General features: G+C 47.1%; 1 protein-coding gene across 11 annotated transcripts in view; it reads left to right on the top strand.

Annotated features, from left to right (window-relative positions):
* Camta (Calmodulin-binding transcription activator) overlaps nucleotides 1-25,601 on the top strand; it is a 469,187-nt gene that overhangs the window by 427,606 nt on the left and 15,980 nt on the right. For all 11 annotated transcript variants that reach the window (XM_089574641.1, XM_089574637.1, XM_089574635.1 and 8 more), the window contains 14 exons: nucleotides 3,128-3,199; nucleotides 5,694-5,835; nucleotides 6,795-6,841; nucleotides 8,722-9,993; nucleotides 13,251-13,526; nucleotides 14,776-14,902; nucleotides 15,525-15,656; nucleotides 17,273-17,376; nucleotides 17,594-17,866; nucleotides 19,509-19,702; nucleotides 20,667-20,959; nucleotides 21,331-21,420; nucleotides 22,952-23,309; nucleotides 24,338-24,519. In XM_089574641.1, the coding sequence (XP_089430767.1) occupies nucleotides 3,128-3,199; nucleotides 5,694-5,835; nucleotides 6,795-6,841; nucleotides 8,722-9,993; nucleotides 13,251-13,526; nucleotides 14,776-14,902; nucleotides 15,525-15,656; nucleotides 17,273-17,376; nucleotides 17,594-17,866; nucleotides 19,509-19,702; nucleotides 20,667-20,959; nucleotides 21,331-21,420; nucleotides 22,952-23,309; nucleotides 24,338-24,519 (3,562 nt within the window). The remainder of the gene's footprint in view (nucleotides 1-3,127; nucleotides 3,200-5,693; nucleotides 5,836-6,794; nucleotides 6,842-8,721; nucleotides 9,994-13,250; nucleotides 13,527-14,775; nucleotides 14,903-15,524; nucleotides 15,657-17,272; nucleotides 17,377-17,593; nucleotides 17,867-19,508; nucleotides 19,703-20,666; nucleotides 20,960-21,330; nucleotides 21,421-22,951; nucleotides 23,310-24,337; nucleotides 24,520-25,601) is intronic.

The following is a 25,601-nucleotide window of genomic DNA, read 5'->3' as shown; positions in this document are numbered from 1 at the left end:
TCACGAAACCGAGATGTAACTAGGTGTAACGTGTGTGAGACTTGGCGAACATTTACGAGTTCTACTCATGCCCGACGTACTGGGTAGTGCGGAATGAAAATGGGTAAGCACGGTCGTAAGCGTGATTACTAGAAGTAATACGTGTTGCTGAACACCTCGATCTAATCATTAATAGTTGAAATAATGATGATTATTAGTTTAACTGGAATTTCACGTTACAAAAGCTACACTGCATGCAGACGTTTGAGTCACGCCGTACTGTAGGGCTTCACATTAATTTTGACCGCACAGGATGCTTTAATGGGCATCAAAGTCTCTGCACACAATATTGTTTTACACTGCTTCCATCTAAGTGCGGCCGTTGCGACCTGTTTCGAACTTGCGCACTGTCACCGCGCAATTTAGGGGGCAGTAATTATCCTCGACGAGCAGCTCTCGTATAACTACACGAGATTATCGTCCCACTAATTTCATCAGAGTAGATATGTAGAGGGAAGCAGACAGACACGGATGACGGGCAGCTGGCCGTCGCCACCCTGTTAAAAGGGTAGTTCCGCTTGTTACTTCGTGCACTGTCACGGTCGTTCAACGCTTTGCGAGCTCCCCGCCTAATGAGGGAGAGATGACACTTGTCGGAGCGCCACGCAACAACATTCCAGTGCCGCCTCTGTGTACTCTCCTGCTGGCCGTCCACTTACGTGTTTCCCGAACGGGACTTGACAGCGGCCGCTTTCAAGTCCCACGCGTCCGGCTGGATGAGGTATCCCAGTGCACGTCGTTCGTTCAACTGTCTGAACTCGCGAGACCACCGCCTCGCTATAGTAGCGGGCAATGCGCCGGCACTTAGCTTCAGCTGTGAGCGGCGAAAGTTACAGAAAAGGGGGGGGGGGGGGGGGTGCACTATGCCTCGGCCGGAGAAGATGTAGAGAAAGACGGAGTGGGATCCAGAGAAAGAGGAGACTTGGGATACACCGTACAAGCCACTCCAGTGAGTTGCAGTGCGTCGGCGAAATGTAGCGCCTAACAGAATCGCAGCGGATTAACCTGAACTCGCGAACTGACAGGCCGAGAATGTCAGGGTTGAAGGTGGAAAGAAAAAGAGAGGAAAGAAGGCCTGTCAAGACATTTCAGCAAACGCAGTGTGCCTCTAAGCATTAGGCGTTAACGAATATACCGGGTGTAGCGTGCCTTTGAGAACGGGGTTTGTCGGCAGATCACAGAGCGCGGGTTACTTTATACGTGTGCTCTGATCACGTATGTGCTTATAATTTACAATCAGATAGGCCCGAAGCGTCGATTGTTTTTTTTTCCCTCTAAAGGAATGGCAGATACTCAAGGAGGGGAGGTGGGGATTGTGGTTTGATGCATACCCAAGCATAATAAATATTCACTCTAACTTGTGTCATGCGGTACCTAAATAAAGATTTAGGAACCAGGGAAAGTGAATAATGAATTTGGAAAGATTTTGATGCGGTAGAAATGGAAATCGACGACACGAGTAAAAAGAAAGAAGAGGGGGAACTAAAGAAAGAAATAAGCTTAAAAACAGAAGTTTCTTGGCTGCAGTAATATAACTATCGAGAAACTCATACACCAGCGTTAAGGCATGCCCTTTGATGGTTCCTCCGAAGGAGAGAAGGGCGGGTATAGTAAACGGCAGCCCTGTAATCGAGCGAGGGGAATTTGCAAATCGTGCGTGGTGCTTGGGCGTTCATGTTCTTGTTCGTGCACTGCATGCGCGAGAGACGCGCTTCGGCTCCCTCTGCTCTGTAGTTTAATGGTCCGATAACAGCTGTCTTATTATTCACTACTTTCATTGATTATTTTCGTTACCATAAAAATAAGCGAATTCCGCGTTCCAGAGAAGCCATTAGTTTGCTTTGATTTCTTTGCTTTTTTTGCGCGAGTGTACACACCGCACAATCTCGGCGAAAATTCCCCGCTCCTGCCCCTCCCCGCCTCTGTCCGGCTTGCGACGAAAGGTCCCTTTAAAGAACTGTCGCTGCGGTGGAGCTGCAGCTCTGTGTAATAATTAAACAAGGAGACTCGGTAAGGACACCGGAGAAAAGCAAACACACAATCCTACAACCGCAATGTAAAATTCATGGTTTGTGGTCGCCGCTCTGGGGCAATGCAGCGTCGAATGAATTATGCATATTTTCATGTCATGGTGGCGCATTATTTATTCCCCTAGCAAGAAAATTATTCGGGCCTCTCCTGGGCTCCTCGGATGCTGACCTTCAGGTTCGAATAACCATAATGATTCTCCGGGAAGACGCCTGGGCGACGTTTTTGTTTAATAAGTTAATATTTAAGTAAGTCACCAGAGGGGAGGTCCCCCGGACACTTATTACTTCGAGTCCTCCTTCTGTGGCACAGTAACCCGATGTATTAAAATTGATATGAATATCATGGTGATGCATGGCACTTCTGGCGACAGCCGCAGCATTGTAGCGTTGTCGGCAGGCATTACTTTATGGAGATGGAAGGGAGCTAGGTTGTGTAAAAGAGCCGGAAGGAGGGGAGAAAGTATAAATATAGGTTATTCATGTTTCACAGGCAAGGTGTGAGGTGCGACACGACACAGACCTTTTCTTATGTCATGTCGCGTACGTTACCGCCCGTTCAGCAGGTGGGGTGCTGGGACTTCATTACGTGTTTCTCTCTCCATCTCGATAGATGCGAACCAGAACGTTGTCAAGCTTGTCAGCCAAGCGTACGTCTGTAAATTTAATTTTAAAGTATTTGCGAGAAGCTAATAAATTTAACTTCAGCAGCGGGTACGCCTGCCTCGTTGGTGTTTTCTAATCATGAGCACAAAAGATGAAATATGCTGCGCAAAACTCTGCGCGGAACTTAGCTGATATTTCAGATTTATTGATGAGATGTTGTGTTGTTGTTTTTTTCGTGACGCCCTAGTATACTGTGTGTAAATACGGTAGTGTCGTGGTAAGGTTTGTCTACGGGGCCGTATTTAAGCTATGAGGGTGATCAGTGGGCCGCGCAAGCTCCGTGCGGCAACCTTTTGTAGCCCTTCTTGTCTTCCCAACCTTCTGTTGTCAGAGAAAGTCCTTGTTTAACTGCGAATTTTTCCACAATGCCAATTCAAACATTTTTCTCTTTCCAGTGCATCTACGGGTGCTATGTTCACTCTGCGATTCTGCCAACCTTTCACCGCCGCTGTTACTGGCTCCTTCAGGTACGTATATATGGGCACCCCCTGTCTACTCGTTGTTCTTTGTGCGATACATTGCGGTGTTTCGAGTTCATTATGACGTTCATTTGTTGACAAACTGCCATTACAACGAGTTTCCCAGTGGGGATGTTACACGCAGCACTTAGAGTAACGTGAAAGCGGAACTTATGAAACTTCGCGTGTCTTGACGCAAGGCTGCGCAGACGCGTCGCGAGCTTCCAATCTAAATGCTATGTCATCAGTCGATCGCGCTAGATTATGTGCGCTTTTCATGCGGCTCTAGCCGTTTTACGGAGCCCACACTGAGCCGTCGCATGGATGAGGTCCGTCCAAGGTCACCGATCGATGTGGCCAGGAGAGAAAAATGAGAGCACGAAGTGAGGGGTGGCGATGAGAGAAAGAAGGGAAGAAGCTGGGGGAGAAAACTGAGGGACGTTGTCGAGGACAGGGAGAGAAGTGAAAGTACTCGATGAGAGGAAGTTCAACCTAGATTCCCTCTGGGGGCCAGCGGGGAAACAAAACAAATCGAAAAACCAGCGTGCGTGGATGATGCAACAGCTGCCGTGCCGCACATTTATAGGTTATGCGGTGGGAGCTCATCGCTCACGCCGATTGTTTAACTAGGCCGTTGCCTGATTTAACCATTTTTTTTAATGCGATCGCATAAGAAGCGCCATGGTGCCAAATGCGCTCTCGGGCATAAAATTCGCCCATTGGCTGGAGAGAAGTGACGTCACCAGGCCGCAGCATTCCCATTGGCTGGAGGGAAATGATGTGACCAAACCGGATAATTCTCATTGGCTAGAGAAAAGTCACGTCTTGTTGCTGCTAATATTATCGCATTTCAAACACACAACCATTCTAGCGATGGCAGAGACATGTTAGATTCATAGGACGGGTGATCGATCCTTCGTATTCGCGGCGCGTATTGGAGCAGGGATTCATTTCTTCCGTCAGGGTGTATATGCTGTTCAGAACATCACAGGCCCGACGAAACTTCAGACTCGACTGCATGCTTATCGCCTTTATCTGTCAGCATCCGTGCACTTTCGGGGCCGTTGCCAGTCCCCCGCCGCTGTGCTAGCATCGCCAGACGCCCCCAGGCGAGCATGCGAGCACAAAGAAAGGCCATCGCGGTTCTATTAGTCTTCATTTCGGCGCACCCGTAGCGATTTTCCGCCACCAAGCGCGTCAAAGAGGCGGTGCCCAAACTGATGGTCGGGAGCTGGCGGAGAACTTTTTTACCTTTTTCGCCGCGCGCTCTCTTCGAGCGCGTACGAACGCCGAGCGAAGTTCTGGCAGCTAACGACCCGGCGGCGCCTGCGCCGTGCTCACGCTTGGCACTCGGAGAGGCTTCTCGCGCCGCGGCGGAACTTGATCCGTTGTTGTCGGACATCGGAACTAACGAAGATGGATGGAACCGGAATGGCCTCGCGTGCGTCCGGCTTGATGAATATTCTTCGAACGCACGCTGCAGTGCCGGCGGGAACCAAGTCTTTTGTTTTCTCTTGCGGGCCGCTCTTCCCGACTTTCAGCTTAGCCGTCTTCATCGGTGTGCGGTTTTGCCGCGAGCGAACACGACTCTTCCTTGCTTTTGTAAAATGTGCAGGTACTCCGCCTCTCGGGACAGAAGGAGCGGGCTCTCATTACGCCTAGCTCGGAGCGCGCGGAAGTTTGCCTCGACTCCCTCTCTCTCTTTCTCCCTCTCCCTCTCTCTCTGTGACCTTATGCCGAAGTCTGAGAACGCTCTTTCTGAGGCAGTTAGCCTTGTGACCTGCGTGCCTATATATTTTAAAGAAAACAGGGAAACCAGGGCGCTCTTGTTACTCCTCTCGCGCCTATTATCGCGTAGCTCCTGTAATTGTAAATCCGTTTTAATAGTATCTCGGCGACGCCGCTAATGTTCGTGCATTGCATGTACTAAACAGCAGGTGCATCTAACGTAGGATGCTCATTTCGTTAATATCGTGTAGGTTATGAGATCTGTTGACGTTCCATGTTTCTTTCCCTTCTCCATTCTGTATTCTTATTTTCTCGCATTTTTTTCCTGCTTTCCCTGTGTTCGTCTTATGTTCTCTACTCAAATAATAGCAATATTAACTTGAGCTTTTTGCTTCCTGATGCGTGGCTCAGCGCGTCCATGTCCGCTTAAGATCAGTGGTGATTGCTAATTCTCCATTCACTTTCGTTTCCTTTTTTTTTCTCTTAGTTTTTCTCGCGATTTTCCCTATTAACGCGTTGAGCGTAAATTGTTACGGATTGTATGGAAAGGTGTAAAAGTGTAAAAGCACTTTTGCTTCTCTTTGTAGTCCTGGTGCTTTGTGTATTATATCGGGTACTTCAGCCGACCGCCAAGCTAGAGATCGGTTGGCGCGTGCCGGCAGCATCGGTTTCCGGCGTATGTGAACCCTCTGATTTGTGCTCCCTGGGCGATCATCTCGTGGTACCTCTTAGACATTTATTTCCTCTCGCCTTGCTTGTCGCACCTTGCGCGCAGAACCCGGACATCGTGCTGGTACACTACCTGAACGTGCCGTACAGCGACGACAACAAGATGGTGATCGCGCCCACGCTCAGCTACTGCGCGGACAAGAAGGAGTGGACCAAGGACGAACTCGTCTCGCAGCTCAAGCCCATGTGTGAGAGACCCCTGTCGAAAAGGGGAGGGGGTCGGGGGGGGGGGGGGGCATACCGCCGAAGTTTCATCGTAGCCTCGTGATTTAGGCCGATATTACTTTGTTCTAACGCAGTAAAGCTTCAGCGTGGGGTGTACAGCGCGAACAAGACGAAGGGTGAAGCAAGAAGACTACGCAGACGAGCGCTGACTCGAAACTGAATTTTTTATTGAAAGAAGCAAACATATATACACAATAATCACGAGTCAGCGCTCATCTGTGTAGTCTTCATGCTTCGTCTTGTTCGCGCTGTACCCCCCATGATGAATTATTACAAACTCGCCCAACTATCCATCCTTCTTCAATGCAGTAAAACTTTTCTGGTACAAGCTATAACCGCGATATACGAAGAAAAAAGTGGCCTTTTCGCGCCACGCGGTCTTTTCGAAGCAGTGCGAAGCGTTCTTCATCATTCATTCCTCATGCAGTGCCCCATACCAGAGGCTTTTGAGGTATCAAATAATAAAAAAAAAATCATTCACTGTGGCCTGTATAGTATAAGCGATCGCTATGAAAGACCGCGCACTCACGTGCGCGGTCGCTGATCCGTCCGAGAAAGCCAGCTTTGGTTTACCCGTTGTTGAGTACAGCATCCCTGCTATACAGCTTCTTGTGGTGAACGTCGTCTGTGAATATTGAGAAACGGTGGTTATAACGAACAAAATTGGACGTCCCTTCTACTTAGTTAGCACGGGTTTCGTTGTAACCGAATGCTTCCAGCGGCCCCCCGCGGTAAAGACGTCGCAAGTTGCCGGACGGTGGTTGTAGCTATTCATACGCGCTCAGTTGAGAATCACTGTTTGCGTTCTCGCTTGTAACTTGCGGTTGGTTAGCGATGTTTGTAGACAAACCTCTAGTACCATTCTCAGTTTTGAGCTGTTCAAGCGTGTCTCCCTTTTTTTTTTTTTTTTCCTGTCTTGCAGTTTACAGCGAAAACGAGCCGGACCTCAACAATGAGCTAGAGGTGTCGGTGAGTATCCAGAGCATTGTAATAGCATGTTTCGCTTTGCGGCCGTCGATGGCATTTTTTTAATGAAGTGGCTGTATGTCCGTAACAAAAGACTTTCGAGAACTGTGCATGTGTGCATGCCATTTCGTTCATGTCTTCGCTTGCCTTTCATGCCGGGGAAATAAGAACAGAAAACCGGGCTAGTTGGGGAGGATTCATAATTGGCAGTGCGAAAGAACAGGACCAAAGCGAACGAGGAGACACAACACAGGCGCAGACTATCAACTGAATTTTTATTGCAGGAAGGAAGCTATATAGGTGCACAAAACCAGATACGAAAGAAAAGAAAGAAAATGGAACACTACTCTCTCTTCCGCACCAGCGATCGGAAGTCACAATCAACTCAGACCAACATGGCCTAAAAACAGACAACCACTAAAGAAAACAAAAAAGCAAAAGGTAACGCACCAGGTAACGTTACCAGAAAACAAAAAAACAAAAGGTAACGCATCAGGTAACGTTACCTCTTTTTTGTGTCAGGTAAGCTTCCACCAGCCCACGATCGACATGTCTGATCACTGTAAGTAAACAAGATACTTGTTTTATCCAGCAAAAGAAAACAATCTTTGCAACCTCTGCAGTGGAATGCACGGTTAGAGGACGCAGCACCTTTCAACGACCTACGGTGTTCCGCCAGACGTTAATTAATACATCGGCCGATGTGGCTGATGTGGCCAATGTAGTGGTGACAGTGCAAGTAGAGGATGCACGGTAGCCCACAGAAAGAGGCTTATAGGCTGTGACACAGGTGTTCTGTATCATGTTCCGCTTTCATGTGGCAAGAACTACATCGGCCGGACTGGCCGATGTATTAATGAACGTCTTACGGAACACCGTAGGTCGTTGAAAGGTGCTGTGTCCTTTAAGCTTGCATTGCACTGCAGAGGTTGCAAAGATTGTTTTCCTTTGCTAGATAAAACAAGTATCTTGTTTACTCACAGTGATCAGACATGTGAGCTGGTGGAAGCTTAATTGATCAAAAAAGAAGCGAACGCGTGTGTCGGATCACCTTCGGCCAACGTGCTTGATAAGGAGATAGCGTTTTTACGTAGCTTCTTCAGTACGAGTGCACATACGGAGAGGGAGAAGGGGGTGATGCGTTACCTTTTGTTTTCTTTTTGTTTTCTTTAGTGGTTGTCTATTTTCAGGCTGTGTTGGTTTAAGTTGATTGTGGCTTCCTATCGCTGGTGTAGAAGTGAGGGTAGTGTTTCCTTTCCTTTCTTTTCTCTCGTATCTGGTTTTGTGCACCTATATAGCTTCCTTTCTGTGATGAAAATTCAGTCGATAGCCTGCGCCAGGGAACTGCCAGGGAACTTTGTCAAATGTATGTCTAGGCCTTGCTGCTTGAGTGAAATTTCATATTGCAAGATAGCCCCGATTCATGAGAAAAAATGCGTACATTAAACTCTTCTAAGAATTCACTCACTGTCAGGCATAGGTATCACCGTTGAAGGACTATGCTATCACATACCTCCAAGAAGATGTCGTAAGGCAAAGAGAGTAACTTTGTCTAGATTATGGCGAGTATTGAAAAAGAAGTTGCTTGTTGGTCACGTGACAGCCGGATGCTTGGCAACGTAACGCATTTTAAGCGCTTGCGGTTCGATGCTGCGAGCTCCTGTCGCACGCTCTCCATAGGCACGAACTGCCCTCTGGCATGGCTTCCTCCTTCAGCAATGCAAATCAGCGTTAGAACTGTGGTTGGGGTACACGTCCCGGTTGATCTGCCAACAGGCTAGAGTCTGGGGCACAGCCATTCTTCCCTTTCTCAAATCCGCGCGCGTGTCATGCTGTGTGTACCAAGTCCGCAGCACGCGTGCCCTTCTCTGTCGCGTGCGCAGACGGCCGAGACGGTGGAGGCCATCGTGCAGCAGCTCATGGAGAAGCAGCGGGCCAAAGGCAACGCCGGTGGCGGCGGCAGCGCCGGTGGCGGGAGCGGGGCACGCACCCACGAGTGTCCCTGTGACTCGACGACCAAGACGTCATTGTCGCCCGCCTCGACGCCCACGCCGCCGCCGGCGCCTTCGTCCGCGCCTCCGCAGGCGTTCTCGGCCGCCTCTTCGTCGACGCCCTCGCCGGCAGCCGCCACCACGGCGACCGACGGGGGCAGCGGCGGTGGAAGCAGCAGCGCGTCCAAGAAGTGCGGCCACAGCCTGCACCGGATCATCTCGCCCAAGACGCGCTGCGCGGCGGCCACGTCGTCGACGCCCGTGCCGCAGCCGCCCCACTCGTCGTCGTCGTCGGTGGTGGCGGCCGCCGGCGGCTCCCTGGTGGCCCTGGGCCACAAGGAGGGCCGCGCCGCCTCCGCCGCTGCCTCTGGCGGCGCCACGAGCGGCGGCAGCGTCATCCTTGCGGCGCCCGTGCGCGAGGCCGGCGCTGCGGGTACACCCGCCGCTGCCACCACCACCTCGTTCATCCTCAACCTGTCGCAGCTGCAGGGAGGCGGCGGCTTGCTCATTCTCAACAGCGCGGCCGCGGCCACGGGCTTGGCGTCCGCCTCCGTGACGCCCGTGACGCTCCTGTGCGGCGCCGGAGGCACAGCGGCGGCCGCTGCCGCTGCCGCCGCTGCAGCCTCTTCCACCGAGGGCGGCACGGCGCTCGGCACTGCGGCCAAAGAGCAGACTGCCGTGGAGACACCGTCATCGTCCGGCGGCGGCAGCGGAGCGGCGTCCAGCGCGGCGGCCTCGTCGACCCCGTGCTCGGTCTCTTCATCGAGCAGCGGCAGCTCCGAAGCGGCGGCAGCGATCACCACGACGCGCACCGAGGTCAAGATGGAGGGGGCCAGTCGCGTGCTCTGTGGCGAGGACATGGAGTTCGGCGACAGGGACCCGGAGCTGTGCAGCAGCAGCCTCATGGGCGAGGACTCGAAGGAGCCCGCGGCGTCGGCAACCGAGGGCCGCGGGCTGTTCGACGACTCCCTCGACCTGAGCCACGACGGCATCCAGAAGACGTTGACGGCCAACTTGGCCGCCTCGCACAGGAGGCCCTCGTCGGACTCGTCGTCGGGTGGCGGGGTGCTCGTCAAGAGCGAAAACGGGCCCGCCGATGCGGACCCCGTCGACCTCAATCCGATGGACTTCATCGACAACGACATCTCCACCCCCGACGAAGAGGTGCGTCCGTTGCAGCCACCTTAGCGCGACGTTGCCACCTGCCTTTCGAGACCGTGAGCTGTTAGCGTATATTGTATACAATCAGGCTATAGGCTTCCTCTGCTCTTGATGCAAGAGCCGCAAGTTAACAGCTAGTCTGTTTTAAATAGCGTCTCCTAATTAAAGGCGTGCTGTCTTGGACACCTAAAAAAATCTCCACCGTATGGAGCATCACCTCAGCTTTGATCCTTCCATTGAACTTCCATCTTCTTGATAACCTTTCGGTGTCTTAATGTCATTGTACAAACCCACGGCCTTCGGGTCATTTTTAGCATGCTAGCCCTTTCAAGATAGTCGTGTTTTTCATATCTCTGTGCTACCGAGTCGAGGATTTTATTTTTGTACTTTTCAGTGCTATACCATCTACCGTATTCGCATCGCCGCAAAACTGAGGGCGTCCACAGAATATCCTTGGATTCATATGCGACCATGTGGGGAGTGTACCTGCCTCTCAGAGGACTCTCTAGCCTCTCGGGTGCTTCCTCCGCTTTTCCTAGTTTTGTATTGTGTTCCTCCAAAAGGCGGTCGTACTCACACTAGCACACTATCTTTCGGCCTTGGAGTCAGGGCGTAGTGGCGTAACGCGCCTCGTGGATAAGGATGCTTTGCGCATGCTCGGTGTACCGTCATTGCCAGAAGTAACTAGGCAACAAGGTTTGTTTCATACCCGTACAGTAAAGCACACTCTGAATCTGTGCAAGGGGAACCCTTTTCCTTGCCTTTCGAGGCCTTCAGGTCTTTAGCGATGCCATAAGGGCACCACTGTACGGCTCAGAAGCAGACCCCGTTGCCCGGATACTTTTGGCAATGACGGTACGTTCGTGCGTCACAATAATGCATCACAAGAAGAAAACGAAGAGTGGCAGCTGCGTCTGCAACGCGAGTGAGATGCCACCGCGTCGCTACCAAGTTTCTTTACGATTCCTGAAAACAATGTTAGGGCTGCGAAACGATGCCCACATTTGAGATGAACAACAGTGGAGTTATCTTCGTGTCCAGTTTTTATTCTGTTTTTTTTTTCTCTGCGTACTCCTCGTTGAGCTGACTAATGCTATTGGGTTTGAACGAAAGTCGGCAGCGATGTCAAGCATTTTTTTTTTTCTCATAGTGTAGGCTTTGCCGCATATATTGTAGTGCTGAGGGAAAGCACGCTTGCAAGGCGGCGGTCAGCATCGAAGACAAAACCACTCAATGGTGTGTAGGAACTAGTGCACTGCACGGGCTCGGGCCAGCCCGAAAGCCCGGGCCGGGACATGATTTATTTTGCCGGGCCTGGGCCGGGCCCGGGCCTGAAGTTGCGGGCCCGGGCCGGGCTCGGGCTTAAAGCTGCGGGCCCGAGCCAGGCTTGGGTCCGTACAGAAACGGCTGGTGTCCGGCTTTTCATTCAATATTGCAGAGTGAAGTGCACAACTGCGGCATTGAAGCAGCGACACGGATGAGTTATGAGTTATAGTACGCGCTGAGAAAAAAACTAAGCTTTATTCATTGACTTATTTATTTCCTTATTTCCACGCCGCGGTGCAGTAAGAGTAAAATTCAACCGGCCTTAATTGGCCATTGATCATTCGCGTTCCCAAAACATACCATACACTATTAGAAATGCATTAGGGAAGAACATATTAGTTTAGGACGCTTATGGTCTTCAAGCACATACCATGAAATACTCAAGCCTTTTAGCTTTTCGTTTCTGCTGGAAGGTGACCAGTTCGGCTATGAGCTCAACCTGTGAGATCGCGTTCAGTAAAAAAAAAATGTCATCCTACTGCTTGCTAGGCAGCTTTAATATTTATACTTCGCGGGCGGCAGAATATAACTGATTACAATCATGGGGGAACGCAGAGTAGACTAATGCTCGTGTATGCAGCCCTTATTTGGCTCTCGGAGCTTCCGAGTTTATCTTTGCCCACCTACACGAGATCACCCTCCAAAAGACGGGCCTGCCGAGAACTACTCTTCATCACTTCCTTCTGGGTTAAAAAGAACCAACTTTCTGGAAGCCAAACTGCGGTTTCAGAACCTTTGTCGGCCAGCTCCTTATCGGTGTAGTAGCAGTCTACTTGCTCAGAGTGAGCAGTATACCTCAAGCGTTACTGTGAAACGGGCCGGGCCGGGCCGGGCCCGGGCTGGGCTTCACTCCGGGATTCACGGGCCGGGCCGGGCTCACTAGAGCGATAATTTAGCGGGCCCGGGCCGGGCCCGGGCTTGAATCCGCGGGCCTGGGCCGGGCTCGGGCTTCAGGTCTCGGGCCCGGGCCGGGCTCGGGCCTCAAATTGAGGCCCGTGCAGTGCTCTAGTAGGAACACCATCGCCGTTGGCAATGCAGTGGAACACGAACGGCGCCGAGCAGCGGCTGGTGCTGCTAGGTGTAAATACAGAACTCTGTTACGATCGAACCATAGGTAACGGCTAGTGGAGCTGCAGTGTTGAAAATATTGTCTTAATTCTTGTAATTTTGGTCATAGTGATGCCTAAGTTTGTTCTAATAAGGGAGTAATTACTCATTGACATCCACCCAAGCGCAGCCATACGGCTACAAAGGAAAGCTATGCAGCTTTCTCAGAAGTTTCGTAGTTAAAGAAAAATTCGTCCTGGTCCGAGGTTCGAACCCGGGACCACCGCTTCACCGGAGCAGTCGCTCTACCAACTGAGCTAACCGGGACGGCAAGCTTATGGTAGGGCGAGAGCGAATTGATCAATAACTCGAAGTGGGAACTGGGTTGGTCAAATGTTTAGGGGAATCCCCCAAGGTGGAGTAGATTTGTAGCCGTATGGCTGCGCTTGGGTGGATGTCAATGAGTAATTACTCCCTTATTACAAATCTACTCCACCTTGGGGGATTCCCCTAAACATTTGACCAACCTAAGTTTGTTCTGTAATTTACCGTTATTTAAAAGGCATTTACGGCTGTCATGCATTTTGAGTTTTGTTACAGATGCTGGACTTTATGCCTCTGCTGCCTGCTAAGTAAACTCCGCGTTACACTTGGAGTTGTTTTCAATATTTGTCGACGTTTATTCTCTGTGCCACCCTTAGCTGCATCTTATTGCAGACTAATTTCTGATATTATCAGTTGGTTACTTTATGGTTAGTATATAATAGCGCCCGGAATGATATGACCGGTGAATAATGCCGTTTTGAGCTTCTGAAAATCAAAAACGAATCTGTTGTCGTCAAGAGACGAAGGTGCCGTGGTAAAGGGGTCTATGCTTACATCCTCAGGTGTTCAACCTGGATACCTTCGACATGCTGACTGACCTCCCAAACTGGGACGACTTCAACTCGGACCTGGCGGCGACCACGACCACTACGGCCTCGTCGACCGCCAGTGCAGGAGGCATTTTATCCTCTTCCTCTTCTGGCTTGGGCAGCGGCGGGGGCAGCGCTCTGTCACTCGCACACAAGACGCCAAGCACACAGTCGTCACATTCAGGCATGACCTACCGCGAAGGCACCGCCAACATCACTGACTACTCGCCCGACTGGTCATACACAGAGGTGAGCGGTGGCGAACTACGGAGTGGTTTCAAGGGATTATTTACTTGGTTGATCTTAGATATGTACAAGATAAGGTGGCAGGGCATTGGTGTGTATGTCTGCAAGGAAGAAGACAATAACATTTTAATAATGTTAAGCTAGTCAAGCATGAGGAGCATTTCACATGCTGCATTCGATATACATTTCGGTGCTATCAGTACCTAAACAAAGCAAGGAAGCTCCATATATAAGGCTAATAGCTTACGGGGGTTTTAACGTCCCAAAGTGACTCAGGCTATGAGGGACATCATATGAAGGGCTCCGGAAATTTTGACCACCTGGGGTTCTTTAACATGCACTGACATCACACAGTGCAGGGACCTCTAGGATTCGACCTCCGCGGCTAGGATCGAACTCGCATCTTTTGGGTCAGATGCCGAGCACCATAACCACTGAGCCACTGCAGCAGCACTCCAGAGATAAGGAACCCCAGCTGTGCCAAAATTCGATTTAGTGGTTCATTGAAGGTTCCCTACTCATGGCTCTCCCAGTTCTTTATACACTTCCATCTAAGCAGAAAGTGTGGAGACTACAACCTTTTGTGAGGAAATTTGCAGTTCTGTGGTGTGCAGCCTCAACATATAATGTTTTTTGCAACAAATCTCTATGTGGCTTGTCTCCAAGCCCACGAAGCATAGGACTGGGCACATATATGTTTGACACTAAATTTACATGGTGCAGAATGGAAAGAAAACTGAATACTAAGTGTTGCTCTACCTTTAGGAGCACTTTGGTACAGTAACCAGGGTTTTTCTAGAGTCAGTCACCCAAAGCTCCAATAACTGTAGAAATGAAGCCCATATATTCTGCTGCCAGGAGAAAGAAACAAGTGAAACAAAAAGTAGTTTATGGTATTGAGAGGACTTGGTTATGAATGCCCATCAATTCGTCTTTGTAAATAGTGGCATTGTGCTTAAAGAGTTCTTCCCACAATTTTTCCTTCCTTGTGAATGAAATATGGCATAGGTGGAAAACTGGCATTGAAAGCAACTTTTTTCTCTTTTTGTGTTGATGAGGCAATATGACGATGTGAAATATCCACCTGATTTTATCCTTGTGCTGCTTTCTTGTTTTAAGTGCAGTACAAGGCAATACAACATGGCTTGAATTGATTTATGCGGTCAATGCCACAGTGCTCGATCCATCATTTGTCTCATAACACATTTTGCTGTGATTGCTTTCTTTTGCTTATTTTTTCTGTTGATTACAGGGTGGTGTAAAAGTCCTGATCACAGGGCCGTGGTATTCCTCATCATCACCATACATGATTCTTTTCGATGGAGTTAGTGTACCAACTACCCTTGTTCAAAGCGGTGTGCTGCGATGCTTTTGTCCAGGTTAGTGCTGCTTTCACCTAATCTATTTCTTTTTCTCTGCATTTTTGTGGACACAAAAATTCTTTAACAGAGCCGTTACCTGCAGCCATAATCTTCACAATAAAACAGTTTCTTTGTATTTTTTGTTCTTGATTTCACAGCAGTTTTGCATTCCTTCCTAGTTGACTATCGGCTGCATTGCATTTTTAAATTTGTAAAAGTGAATACGGTAGCTAGAAGAAGGTGCAGTTTAGGCCAGTAGTAGTCAGTAAGCTTTTCGTACAAGTTAGTTTGAATACATTTGTTAGGCTTGTGGAAAGCACAGTCACCAGTTAGTTCTTCACTTCTTGAAGTTACTTAATCTGACAATGGAGTCGTTATCTCACCTAACATTAAAGTGAGCACATGCTCTTTGCCCAAACTTTTGTAAAGCTACCAGAATGGCAACAGAGTGCCTTTTTTTATTTGGCAATTTTACCTGTACTGTCAAATTTCTATTTTTTTTTTTTTACTGGAGGATAACTATCCCATGTCTCCTCAGTGTCTTCCTTTTTCACTGCTTAAGTCGCCATGCCTGTTACTACAGCCCAAGTCCAGCATTTGTGTGACTGAATAGTGGTGTTTTTTTTTTCCCTTTTCCTAGCCCATGAAGCTGGACTGGTAACACTCCAGGTAGCCTGTGAAGGCTTTGTCATATCCAATTCAGTCATCTTTGAGTACCGTGAGCAGCCCCTTGTAAGCACCCAAAAGGCCAAGGATTGGTTTGGTGTGGACGGTAAGTGCCAGAAACCAACAGCCTGCTAAACTCCTGTGCAAATTAAATTACATATGCCCACTGCACCTATGATAACACACAAAATGACCGCAGAAAACTAATAATAAAAAAAGTCATAACTGCAGCACTTTTTTTAGTTCTTGTGTCATCGTTTCATGCTCTGCTTTCAACACAGTTTTCATTATCAACTCAGCCAAGTGTCCATCGTAGTAAATGTATGCAACTGATGTCCACTTCATTGCTAGAGTATTTCTCTGCAGTAGTTGTCACAGCTTTGTATACAGTTTCTACTGTAACACAAGAAAATTTATAAAATGTATACCTTTTACGATCAGCACTGTACATGAAGCATACGAGGCGGCACCGCTACCTGCCTCCTAAGCAGATCAGGCTTCTCAGCCGCCATAGGCAACAATGGTATACAGTGCTAACTGCAGCTTTTGTGTGGATAGCCTTTGTATCTTGAGACTAGGGCACGACAGAGGAGCAAAGGCAAAAATTTGTTAGTTGGAGGCAGTCTAGCTGAGCTGCTTATTTATGGGACTTTTGTGGTTGTGGCAGAAAGTGTCAGGTTGTTATGGCTATTTGCGATGTACAATTTTCTGCAAGGAGTGGATATTTGCTATTTACAGTAGTGTTAAGAGTAAGGACCAGGGCAACTTCAGTCTTAATGCCTTTAATAGCTTTAAAAGCAAATTGATAATCCTCCAAGAAATAATAGCACATTGGTATTTGCATCACATTATGCCACTCTGTATGTTGTTTGGAAAGATTTTTGTTATGGCTGTTTCAACCGATACCTTGATAAGTAGGCTACTTTGTGGAAGCGGTAAATCAGAATGCCTTTTCACCAAACCTTGGTGGCTTTTTACTGTTCACAATTTTTCAAATAATAAATACCTGTAAAAAAACGGAAGGTTCACTTGACAGCTGTGTTATTTTGCTTGCTCTTGTATTGTATGTTTTGGATGATTTCGGTGAATACTGTATACTTGACACCTGGGCTGCTGTACCAAGTCTAAAGGTTAATATTATTTTCTTCAGTGCCTATCCAAATGCTGCAGAGCAGTTGAGCTTAACACTGAGCAACGTGCAGCATCTTTATTAGGAACCAAAAGTGCTAGCCAGTAAATAACTAGTATTCCCCACTATACAGTAGCGATAGACTTCTTGTAAGTCAACTAGTACTGTCATTCCCAAGTCATTCACAAGTTTTCCTGTTTTGGGACCAAAAAGTCTGAGTGCTCAAAAAAGAAGGTCTATGATATATTTAAAAGATATATATGAAAGATGATATATTTTGTACATATGCACAACTTAAGTATGAATGCTGTAGTGCAGAATGGTATTAGAAGCTTAGAAGTTTAGCAGTGTAGCAAAAAAAAAAGGAATGCACATACTACACTCTAGGTTGACTATATAATCAGCTCCTATGAGTCAACTTGGATATCAGTGAGGAAACATACGTAACCCGGATGTAATTAATCTTCCTCAAGCACCGACAGATTTTGGTGGCCTTTGTACAAAACTTTGGTGCTGCCTACCAACTCATTGATCCAGTTTTTAGATTGACGAACAAACATAGTGTGAATTTTCAACATTTCCTCTTTTTCCAGAGGGCACTCTCAAATTCTCACTGTTGGAGAGGCTGGAAATGGTCGAAGCCAGGCTTTCCTTGGGAAACAAAGGCAGCACACTTTTTCCAGGTGTCCTGGCCCAGGTAAGTGCAACGTTCTTTTTCTTTGTTATAAGAGTTTACTCCTTTAGCATTCGGATTCAGTAAGGTGGGCACTCAGTGACCTGCCCTCTGATTAATAACAGTCAGCAATTACATCGGTTGCTAGTTTCATCCAGAACTGGTGTATAGCATGGTAAGCATTTCGTCAGGTTTGGTTGGTGCAGAGCTAGAAGAGACCTTGTTTCTTGCGTGCACACAGGGCTTCGCGGACCGGCAGCGTCCGTTTGAGGAGCGCCTTGTGTCGCTGTGCCAGGAGCTTCGCTGGGGCGCGTGGCTGCCGCGCAGTGGCGGTGACAGCTCGCCCGTACGTGCCCTGACACGGCCAGACCTGAGCCTGCTGCATCTGGCCGCTGCTCTGGGCTTCTCTCGCCTGGCGCGCTGTCTGTTGCGCTGGCGCCTCCAGAGCCCATCGCCCACGCTGGACGCTGAGGTGGACGCACTCGCCAGGGACGCTGCACAGTGCACTCCCCTGGTGCGTGAGAATTAGTAGAGAAGCATTTTTTTTTTTTTTTACAAACATCGACTGCACCTTATTTTGATCACACTGTTCTGAGATACAGTACTGTAACTTCACTTATATATACTCTACTTCAGTGCTGTAGTGAAACTTCAGTCATATTGTATTTCAGTGAGGTACCGTAACTTTGATCTTGCTGTAGTTTGATATAGTACTGTAACATTGATCATGCTGTAGTTCAGTTACGTACTGTACTTTGATCATACTCAACTTCAATGCAGTACTGTACTATAGACCGTACTGTACATAGTGCCTCAGTCTTACCATTATTTAAAATCTGGGATGCCACCTGCAGTCAGATTCTAGAGGATAGCTAACAGAGGCACCACCTATGAGACATGACACTAGCTATTGCTGGCACTCTGCTATTTTTGAGCAGCCCAGAGTAGTTTATTCTACTCTGACACAGATGACATGATGGCCCATGGACCTTTAAGTCTTAAATCGCTCAGCAGTGCAGTTTGTAACCAATAGCCAGCAAGGATTTTTTTTACTGATAAGATTGAATAGCAGCTCTCAGGATGGGCTCGTGTGTTGGCAAGAGAAGTGCTGCCATTTTTTACTCGAATGGTTAATCACTTTTGTCTTGTATGTCTCCTAGCAAGGCTTCAATGAGATGCAGCATTTTCATGCGCATTTTGCACATTGTGGTTCGTGAAAGTTTCCTTCCGAGGAGCATAGAGCCCAGCTATTTGAGGGCTCATTGTCTCTTGCACATCTCCGCTGCCTATACCTTCATATCGCTCCCGAGTTCTTACTGTCCTTGATTGCTCGCAGATGCGCAGGTCATTGGCAAGCTTTTTTGAAACCTGAAGCTTAACTCTCCTGGTTTATGAGCTGCACCATCGTGTGCTGCTACCTTGTGGTCAGATCTTGTTTGTACACCTGGAAAATTTTTTAACAGTACTGCACGAGCATTGAACATGCAGGTGTAGAGCGCATAGGACAAAGCAAGGTGGTGAAACTGGTGGAAATGCGCATATTAGCACAAGCTTGCTCTTTGCAGCTGGTTTAGCCACTTCACTTTGTCACAGAACATTTTACAGCCATTTGATCAATGCTTACAAAGAATTGGCTAGATATACATCAGACATTATCATGTTGTAAGGGAAAGGCAGCAACTTCCAACCTGCCTCTAGCCTGCTTCCTTACCTCTTTCATCCATGTTTTGCTGTAGTAATAATGTTAAGCTTAGAACACAACGAACTGAAATCTTTCAACCATTAGACCAAATCTATGTTGTAAAAAAAAAACGTGATAATCTGTGGCACTTGCTTGCCTTCAAAAGCAGCAAAATATGGATTCATGAACTGTTACCTTAATGCCTTTGCCAATGTTTGGCAGCTTTTTTTTTCTTGCTTTCTGATGCCTCTGCTTTCAAGACCTGTCACACTTTCAGAGCTTTCAGTTACAGATGAAACATCCTGCTGACTTAATTTGGTAGCTATTCTCAAATTGTGCTATGCGAGTGTCTTGGTATCTACGAATGAGCAATACTCAAACAGAAATTGTGTCTTGCAGCAATGAGGAGTGATAAGTAAACATATCTGTCACTCTTGTAATGCCTCTTGTGCATGTATCCTTTCCACCCCTGCAGCACTGGGCATGTGCCCGAGGGCAACGGGAGGTGGCCTTGCTGCTGCTTCAGTGGAATGTCTCGGCTGCCAAGGTCTACAATGCGGACGGCCGCACTGCCACCACACTTGCTCGGGACAGTGGGCATGCCAGTCTTGCCGAGGAGCTGGAGCAAGCGGTCACCAAACAGCAACTCTCTCAGGGCTCTGCCACCAGGTATGCGTGAAAATCAGAGGATGCAGCAAATCCCTCTAGTCATACTAACCACTGGCACAAACTTTCAGAGCCTGCCACTGGATCACTAGTACGCCCTTAAATTTTCTGTTGGCCTTTTCTTGTGTTTCTTTCAAACCCCTGGCAACCCTTGTGGCCTCTAGTTCAGTTGCATGCAGTCGTTATTGGTTTATTGCGAGCCACATTCTTTGTGTGAGAGAAGAAGAGTAGAACGGGAGCTTTCATGAGTGCATTTTCAGAAAAGGCAAAGAAAAGGCACAGCATAATGCATGGTTGGCATAGCAGTAGCTAGCTGCATCTTACTACATTCCTGTATACACTACAGCATGTTTACAGTACTTCAAGAAGAATGAAAGTCTTGCGCACACAGAAAGAGCGGCATTGATGAACGGTGTCTTTTTTTTTTTTTTACACTCAATATACTGTGTACTTCCCTTCAAAAGTGCGTGCAGGAACTTTTGTGAAAAATTTTTAACATGAAACTCTTTCTGGTTTTTGTCTGTCCATCTTTTATTGTGCCCGTCAATGTTTTAGTGTGGTTCTTATACCTTATTCTCAAGTTGCTCAAGATTATTATAAAGGAGCTCAGTTGCACACACCTGAACCACTCAAGTAGGGCTGTGAAGTGAAGGCTGACAGCACCTGCAGGGTTCCAAATACAAAGCAGGTGTCTGTGTGGATCATACTTGTGCAAAAACATTGTCATTGCAAACCTGGCTCCTACAATCAGATGTTACCTCTCTTCAAGCGTATCGCTCCCATGCATGTCCAGAACTGGGGTACAAATTGGTTTTTGCCTTCTAATTTCTCATTTTTGTGCAAGACAAAACACAGAATGTGGCTTGACAATGCAAGAACAGAGGACAGGAAGGATATGCTTTCGCTTCCTTTTCTCTCGGTTTAAATTTATTGTAGTTACAACATCGTTTTTCTTTTCTTTTTTCAGTCCTCACTGCCAGTTACTACAGCAGCAACAGCATCAGCAACAGCAGCCCCAACAGCAGCAGCAGCATTCACGGAGTTCGAAGAGCGCGTCCACATCCTCACACGGCCGGCTGACTAAGCGAGCATCAGCTGACGGCAACATGAGTGGCAGTTCATCCACTGATGCTGAATCCTCCAAGCGCTCCTCTGTAGATAGTGGCATGTGTGAAGGCTCTTCATCGCTGCCTTCATCAATGATGCTTTCATCGAGACTCGTGTCCAAGCTGGACCTCAGCAATGTTGTTCTTGAGCCAGGTATGTGTTTAGCACAGTAATAGATTGTTGCTCCTGTTACGTTACTTCTTGCAGCTGGATTCATGTGCAGGTTATCAAAAAATTCTCTACCACGCTGTTTAAAGCTACCATATTATGCTTCACTGTTCAAGCCACTTGATAACTGCATGTGTAGACAACGAATTTGTCTGCCCTGGCAGCAGAGCTACACCTCGTTTTTTTAGTTGTAGCAGCGAAATAAATATAGTAGCTGCTCAAGGTGTTCTTTAACTCTAGAAACAACAAAAATTAAACGGGTAATTTTGTATAATTGTACTCTGAGTGTGTTTAGAACTTAAAAATAGGCAGCTTTGTTTTGTTTATAATCCTTTGCCCCCTTTTCATCTTTTTAGATGCGCAAGGAAGCAGTGAAAGCCCATTTATTGATGTTGTCGGTGTCTCAGATGAGGAAATAGAAATGCAGAATCCTGTTCGGTCTTCAGGTGAGTACTGTTACTAGTTCTAATTCATGTCTTTTGAACTCATGGCTGGTATCATTTCATTTCACACTTGTCTCACTATGTCAGCTCATGGTGGTGGTAATATCTACAGCATGGCACTAGCTGACTGCAGTTCCCAGTAAAGGTTGAGCAGCGTGCTGCTTTGTGTTCATAATAGTGCACTACCGCTGGGGCAAGAGCCAAAGCATGAGGATCACCTTTTAAATGGCTCCAAGGCATTATTATCTGCCGCTTTTTGTTTCTTTCGTTCTCCTGCAATAATTCATTACTCTGTTGCATAGGGATGGCTTTTATCTTGACTGAAAGTAGACTGAAAGTAAAGGGTCATCATTGGCCTGTTTTGTTGCATGAGAGAAGAGTTCCTTTGTAAGTTCGTTGCCTAAAAAGAAAGTAAAGAAGGCCACAATGTACAGAATGAAGACACACAATAAATCAAGTATAGTAATTGTTGTGTTTTTGGATAACGTAACAGCAATCTTTATTCACATGGGTTACACGTTACACAGGGCCGGCGTCTGGATGTACACACACAGCACTTGCTGGGGCGCTCGGGGCGGTGGCGCCGTCTCGTGCCACGCACTCAATACACGCACACACAGGCGCTGGGATGGTGGCGCCATCTCTTGCCACGCACTCAATACACATACACAGCAGTAATTCAGCATAATCATAAGCATCATGGAAGTCAGGGCTGCCCTTGTATTTTCCAGCATGCTAGCAAGTATGAGACCGGAAGGAAAGTCTTGGAGAGAAAAAGAAATGGCTGCATGGATGGAAGTTGCTTTGGGCCTCTTTACAGTATTCGGTCCATATGCCTTATTTTGAATATCTGAAAGAAAGAATATAAGAATATGTGAAAGAATATCTGCATAAATATATAAGAATGTGCAAAATAAATAGTTAAGGCATTAGTAGCATTTACCTTCAACCTGAAAACTGCAGAGTACTAGCTCTATTTGATGAAAGAGCAAAGGCATCAAAGGCGCTGGGATCTTAACATTGTAAAATAATAATAATAATAAACTGAAGTTTTAAATGTAAATGTGCCAGTGGTATTCTGTGAACATTTAGGTCTCATTATGACTGTTTGTAAAACAGGTGTAAAGTAGAACATAAGAAATAAATGTTGTAGGGCTGGTCGGGAGTGTTTTCTGTGAAACCTTTGTACTGGAAAAATTTCTTAAGAACATCGCTTGTTGACATTCCATAAGAATTTATATTCCTAGCACTGTGCCTCAATCACTTTCTCTTGGTTTCTTGCATTGGATTTTCGTAACGTTTCTCAAAATGCTGGCTATGAGTTTTTGTCACATGGCCCTTAATGAAAAAGAGCTGTACAATCCAAACATGAAAAGCAATAGCACTTGGAAAGCATTGCACTTATATTAGTAAAATGCATTGCCTCAGAACTAGTTAGGTGGCGTCAGTTTACTGTGATAGTGCCAGCTTCGCTATTCACTGTAGCAGGGCACAGCAAGCTCATGGCACTCAGAGTTCTTAATACCTCGCACAGGAGCTAGCCCCCTGGGCCGGCGACGAGAAAGCCATGGCAACATGGGCTGTGACCTTGGCTCTTCGGCATCGGCAACAGACGCGACAAGCCACGTGCCAGCGGACAGTCGAGTGTTGACGCTGGCCGAGCAGATAATTGCGGCATTACCAGAGCGCATAAAGGCGGCGCCGCGCACACTGGATGATGAGGAGGATGACTCAATGGAGGCTGAGGGCCTCTTCCTGCTGCTGTCGTCACCCGAAACGGCTGGCGGTCCGCACAGCCCTGGCTTGGCAACATCCATCTGCCCCGTTGATGATCCACCACCGCCTCTTCTCAGTGATGACTTCAACTTCGAATTCAGCGACTACAACTACAGGTAAATGCACCTTAGGGCCAGGCCTGGCATGGCAAAATATGTGCTGTGGAATCTTGGCCATAAACGTGCCATAAAAGTGTTCATAAAAACATGTGCTCTATTACTGCTTTAAAATTGGTATGATTTTCTATCCGAGGAGTGGGCAGTCACATTTTTGCAGCGTGAGGAGTGGCAGATAGTGCTTTGTATGTTTTCTGAGCAAATTCTGAGCAAATTTGAGTGCCAGAACATGTAGCTATTGACAGCTGTAGCTATGGAACTTTGCCTAGTGGTACTTTTACTTTGGCTATTGCTTGCTCATGGCATCACACGCATGCTTCAGCCCTGGTGCTAAGAAAAGAAAATATTGCACACATACGCACAAGTGCTTTCTCGTATCCGCACCTTGCCATTAGTTAGCAATTTAGGCAAATACTGCACCGTTGGGCTACTTATTAGGTTATAATACCCAACACTCAGTAACTTTTTCTATGAGTGCTCCGAAATATGGCACAAAACACTTGCTTTGAGCGATATTTTTTTGCCACAGTGTTGGCCATTCTCAGGGCTGCAGTGGTTCATTTTTGTTGGGTGCTATAAGATTTAGGTACACAACCTGGACGCACCTCATTAATGATTAAGGCGGAAAAGTTAAGCGCGTACAGCAGATTTTGCCTTTGCTGACGTATCGCCTTTAGTACTCTGCATGAAGTGCATTTTTGCATGCTGAAAAGGAAAGACAGGGAGAGAGAAATGGAGCAGTTTATCTGGTTCAGAACTTGAGTGTTCACATACATGTACCAAATTCAAAAGTCTAAGGCATAGTAAAAATTGAAATCATTTATTTGGGGCACATTTACATGTATGACTTACATCACTATGGCTGTCTTGTCTGTGCATTGTTCGCTACCTGACTACTTCATATCGCCACTTCTTTTAAACTATTATTGGACTTAATACTAGTATATCCTTTTTGCTTCAGAAGCAGAGTATTAAGGTATGGTTTGCTATCTTCTAAAGTCTAGGCACTTGGCATTCACTTTGTGCAGGTACTGTGAAGCAGGAACTCCGTCATCATCTTTGAGCCCAGCCTCATCATCATGCCTGCAGAGTCCTGGAAGTTTCACACTAGAATCACCTTCACCTCCACCAACCACTGCAGATTTCTGCGAGTTCTTCAAAGCTTCTGGAAAAATCATGGAGAGAGATTTCTCCAACCTCACTCTTTCAGGTGGGACAAAGGTGGCAGTGCGTATGCAAGTGCAACAGTGTGCAGTCTCTTAAAAGTACTTGGGCCACTTTGCACGTGACTAGAGCTGTCATTTTTTTGTCTGTCCGTTTGGCTGCTGTATTGTTAGCTGTACTCAGAAGGTGTCGAAAATAGGAACAACTTGTCTTACCACACTACTCTTAGAAGCATAAGGAGTGCCTTCAGAGCCTTGCTACAGCCTCTCATGACTGCTGTGGTCACTCGCAAAGTATTGTGAATACTTTGGAAGAAGCTAAGGTTGTACCTCCCCTCTTACTTTTGGCCACGTTGTTTATCATGACATCTCATAAAAGGTAGGACTGAATGAAACAACAGTTGTATTGGCAATTTCTTTTTGTATCAGCTGCAGCTGGAGTATTGTGCTTCTTGAATTAATTTTTGCTCACAGTGACATCTAAACTACTTAACGCAACAAATTGTTCAGTGTTTTGGGACATACAAATTTTCTGCGAACAAAACCATGCTGGTCAGTGCTGAAGCTTGATTACTCACAGCATCACTAGGTATTTATTCTGCTGTGCATATTGTCGCGTGGTGGTAGTCAGAACACGAAAAGAGGCAAGCTTTCATGATGCTTGAAACTAACTGTTTATTTGGGTAAACTTGTGCTGGTTAACAGTAACACATACACATGGCAGGCTTTGGTATCAGGATGTCCAAGGCTGTCAGTCCAGGTCTGTGTAACCAGACTGACAACATTCTGGATGATGGACAAAGGTCTCTGTGAAAAGTTCCGAATGGCAGAGAATTGCCCACTTGTCATCTTGAATCATTGAGGACATGCAGCATCTTATACCCATATACCTGATAGCTCACTTAGTGTGGCAAACAAAATGAAAAAGTCATGTGCTGGTGGCAATAACCTTTAACTGCTTAAACACATCACAGTATTCATGCAGTTCAAAGTGAAAAGTTTTGTAACTTTTTTTTGCGAAATTTGCAGTATTTGCATGCTAGATCAGGTTTTTTGTAATGGAGGGCTCTGGATTAGTTTCAGCCATCTGAGGTTCTTTTGCATGCATTTAAGCCATGGTACACGGGTG

This window comes from Amblyomma mixtum, chromosome 2, assembly GCF_055824585.1.
Source record: "Amblyomma mixtum isolate Tamu chromosome 2, ASM5582458v1, whole genome shotgun sequence".
NCBI lineage: Eukaryota > Metazoa > Arthropoda > Arachnida > Ixodida > Ixodidae > Amblyomma > Amblyomma mixtum.
The sequence above is the reverse complement of the archived record's forward strand: the minus strand, read 5'-3'. Positions and strand labels throughout refer to the sequence as shown.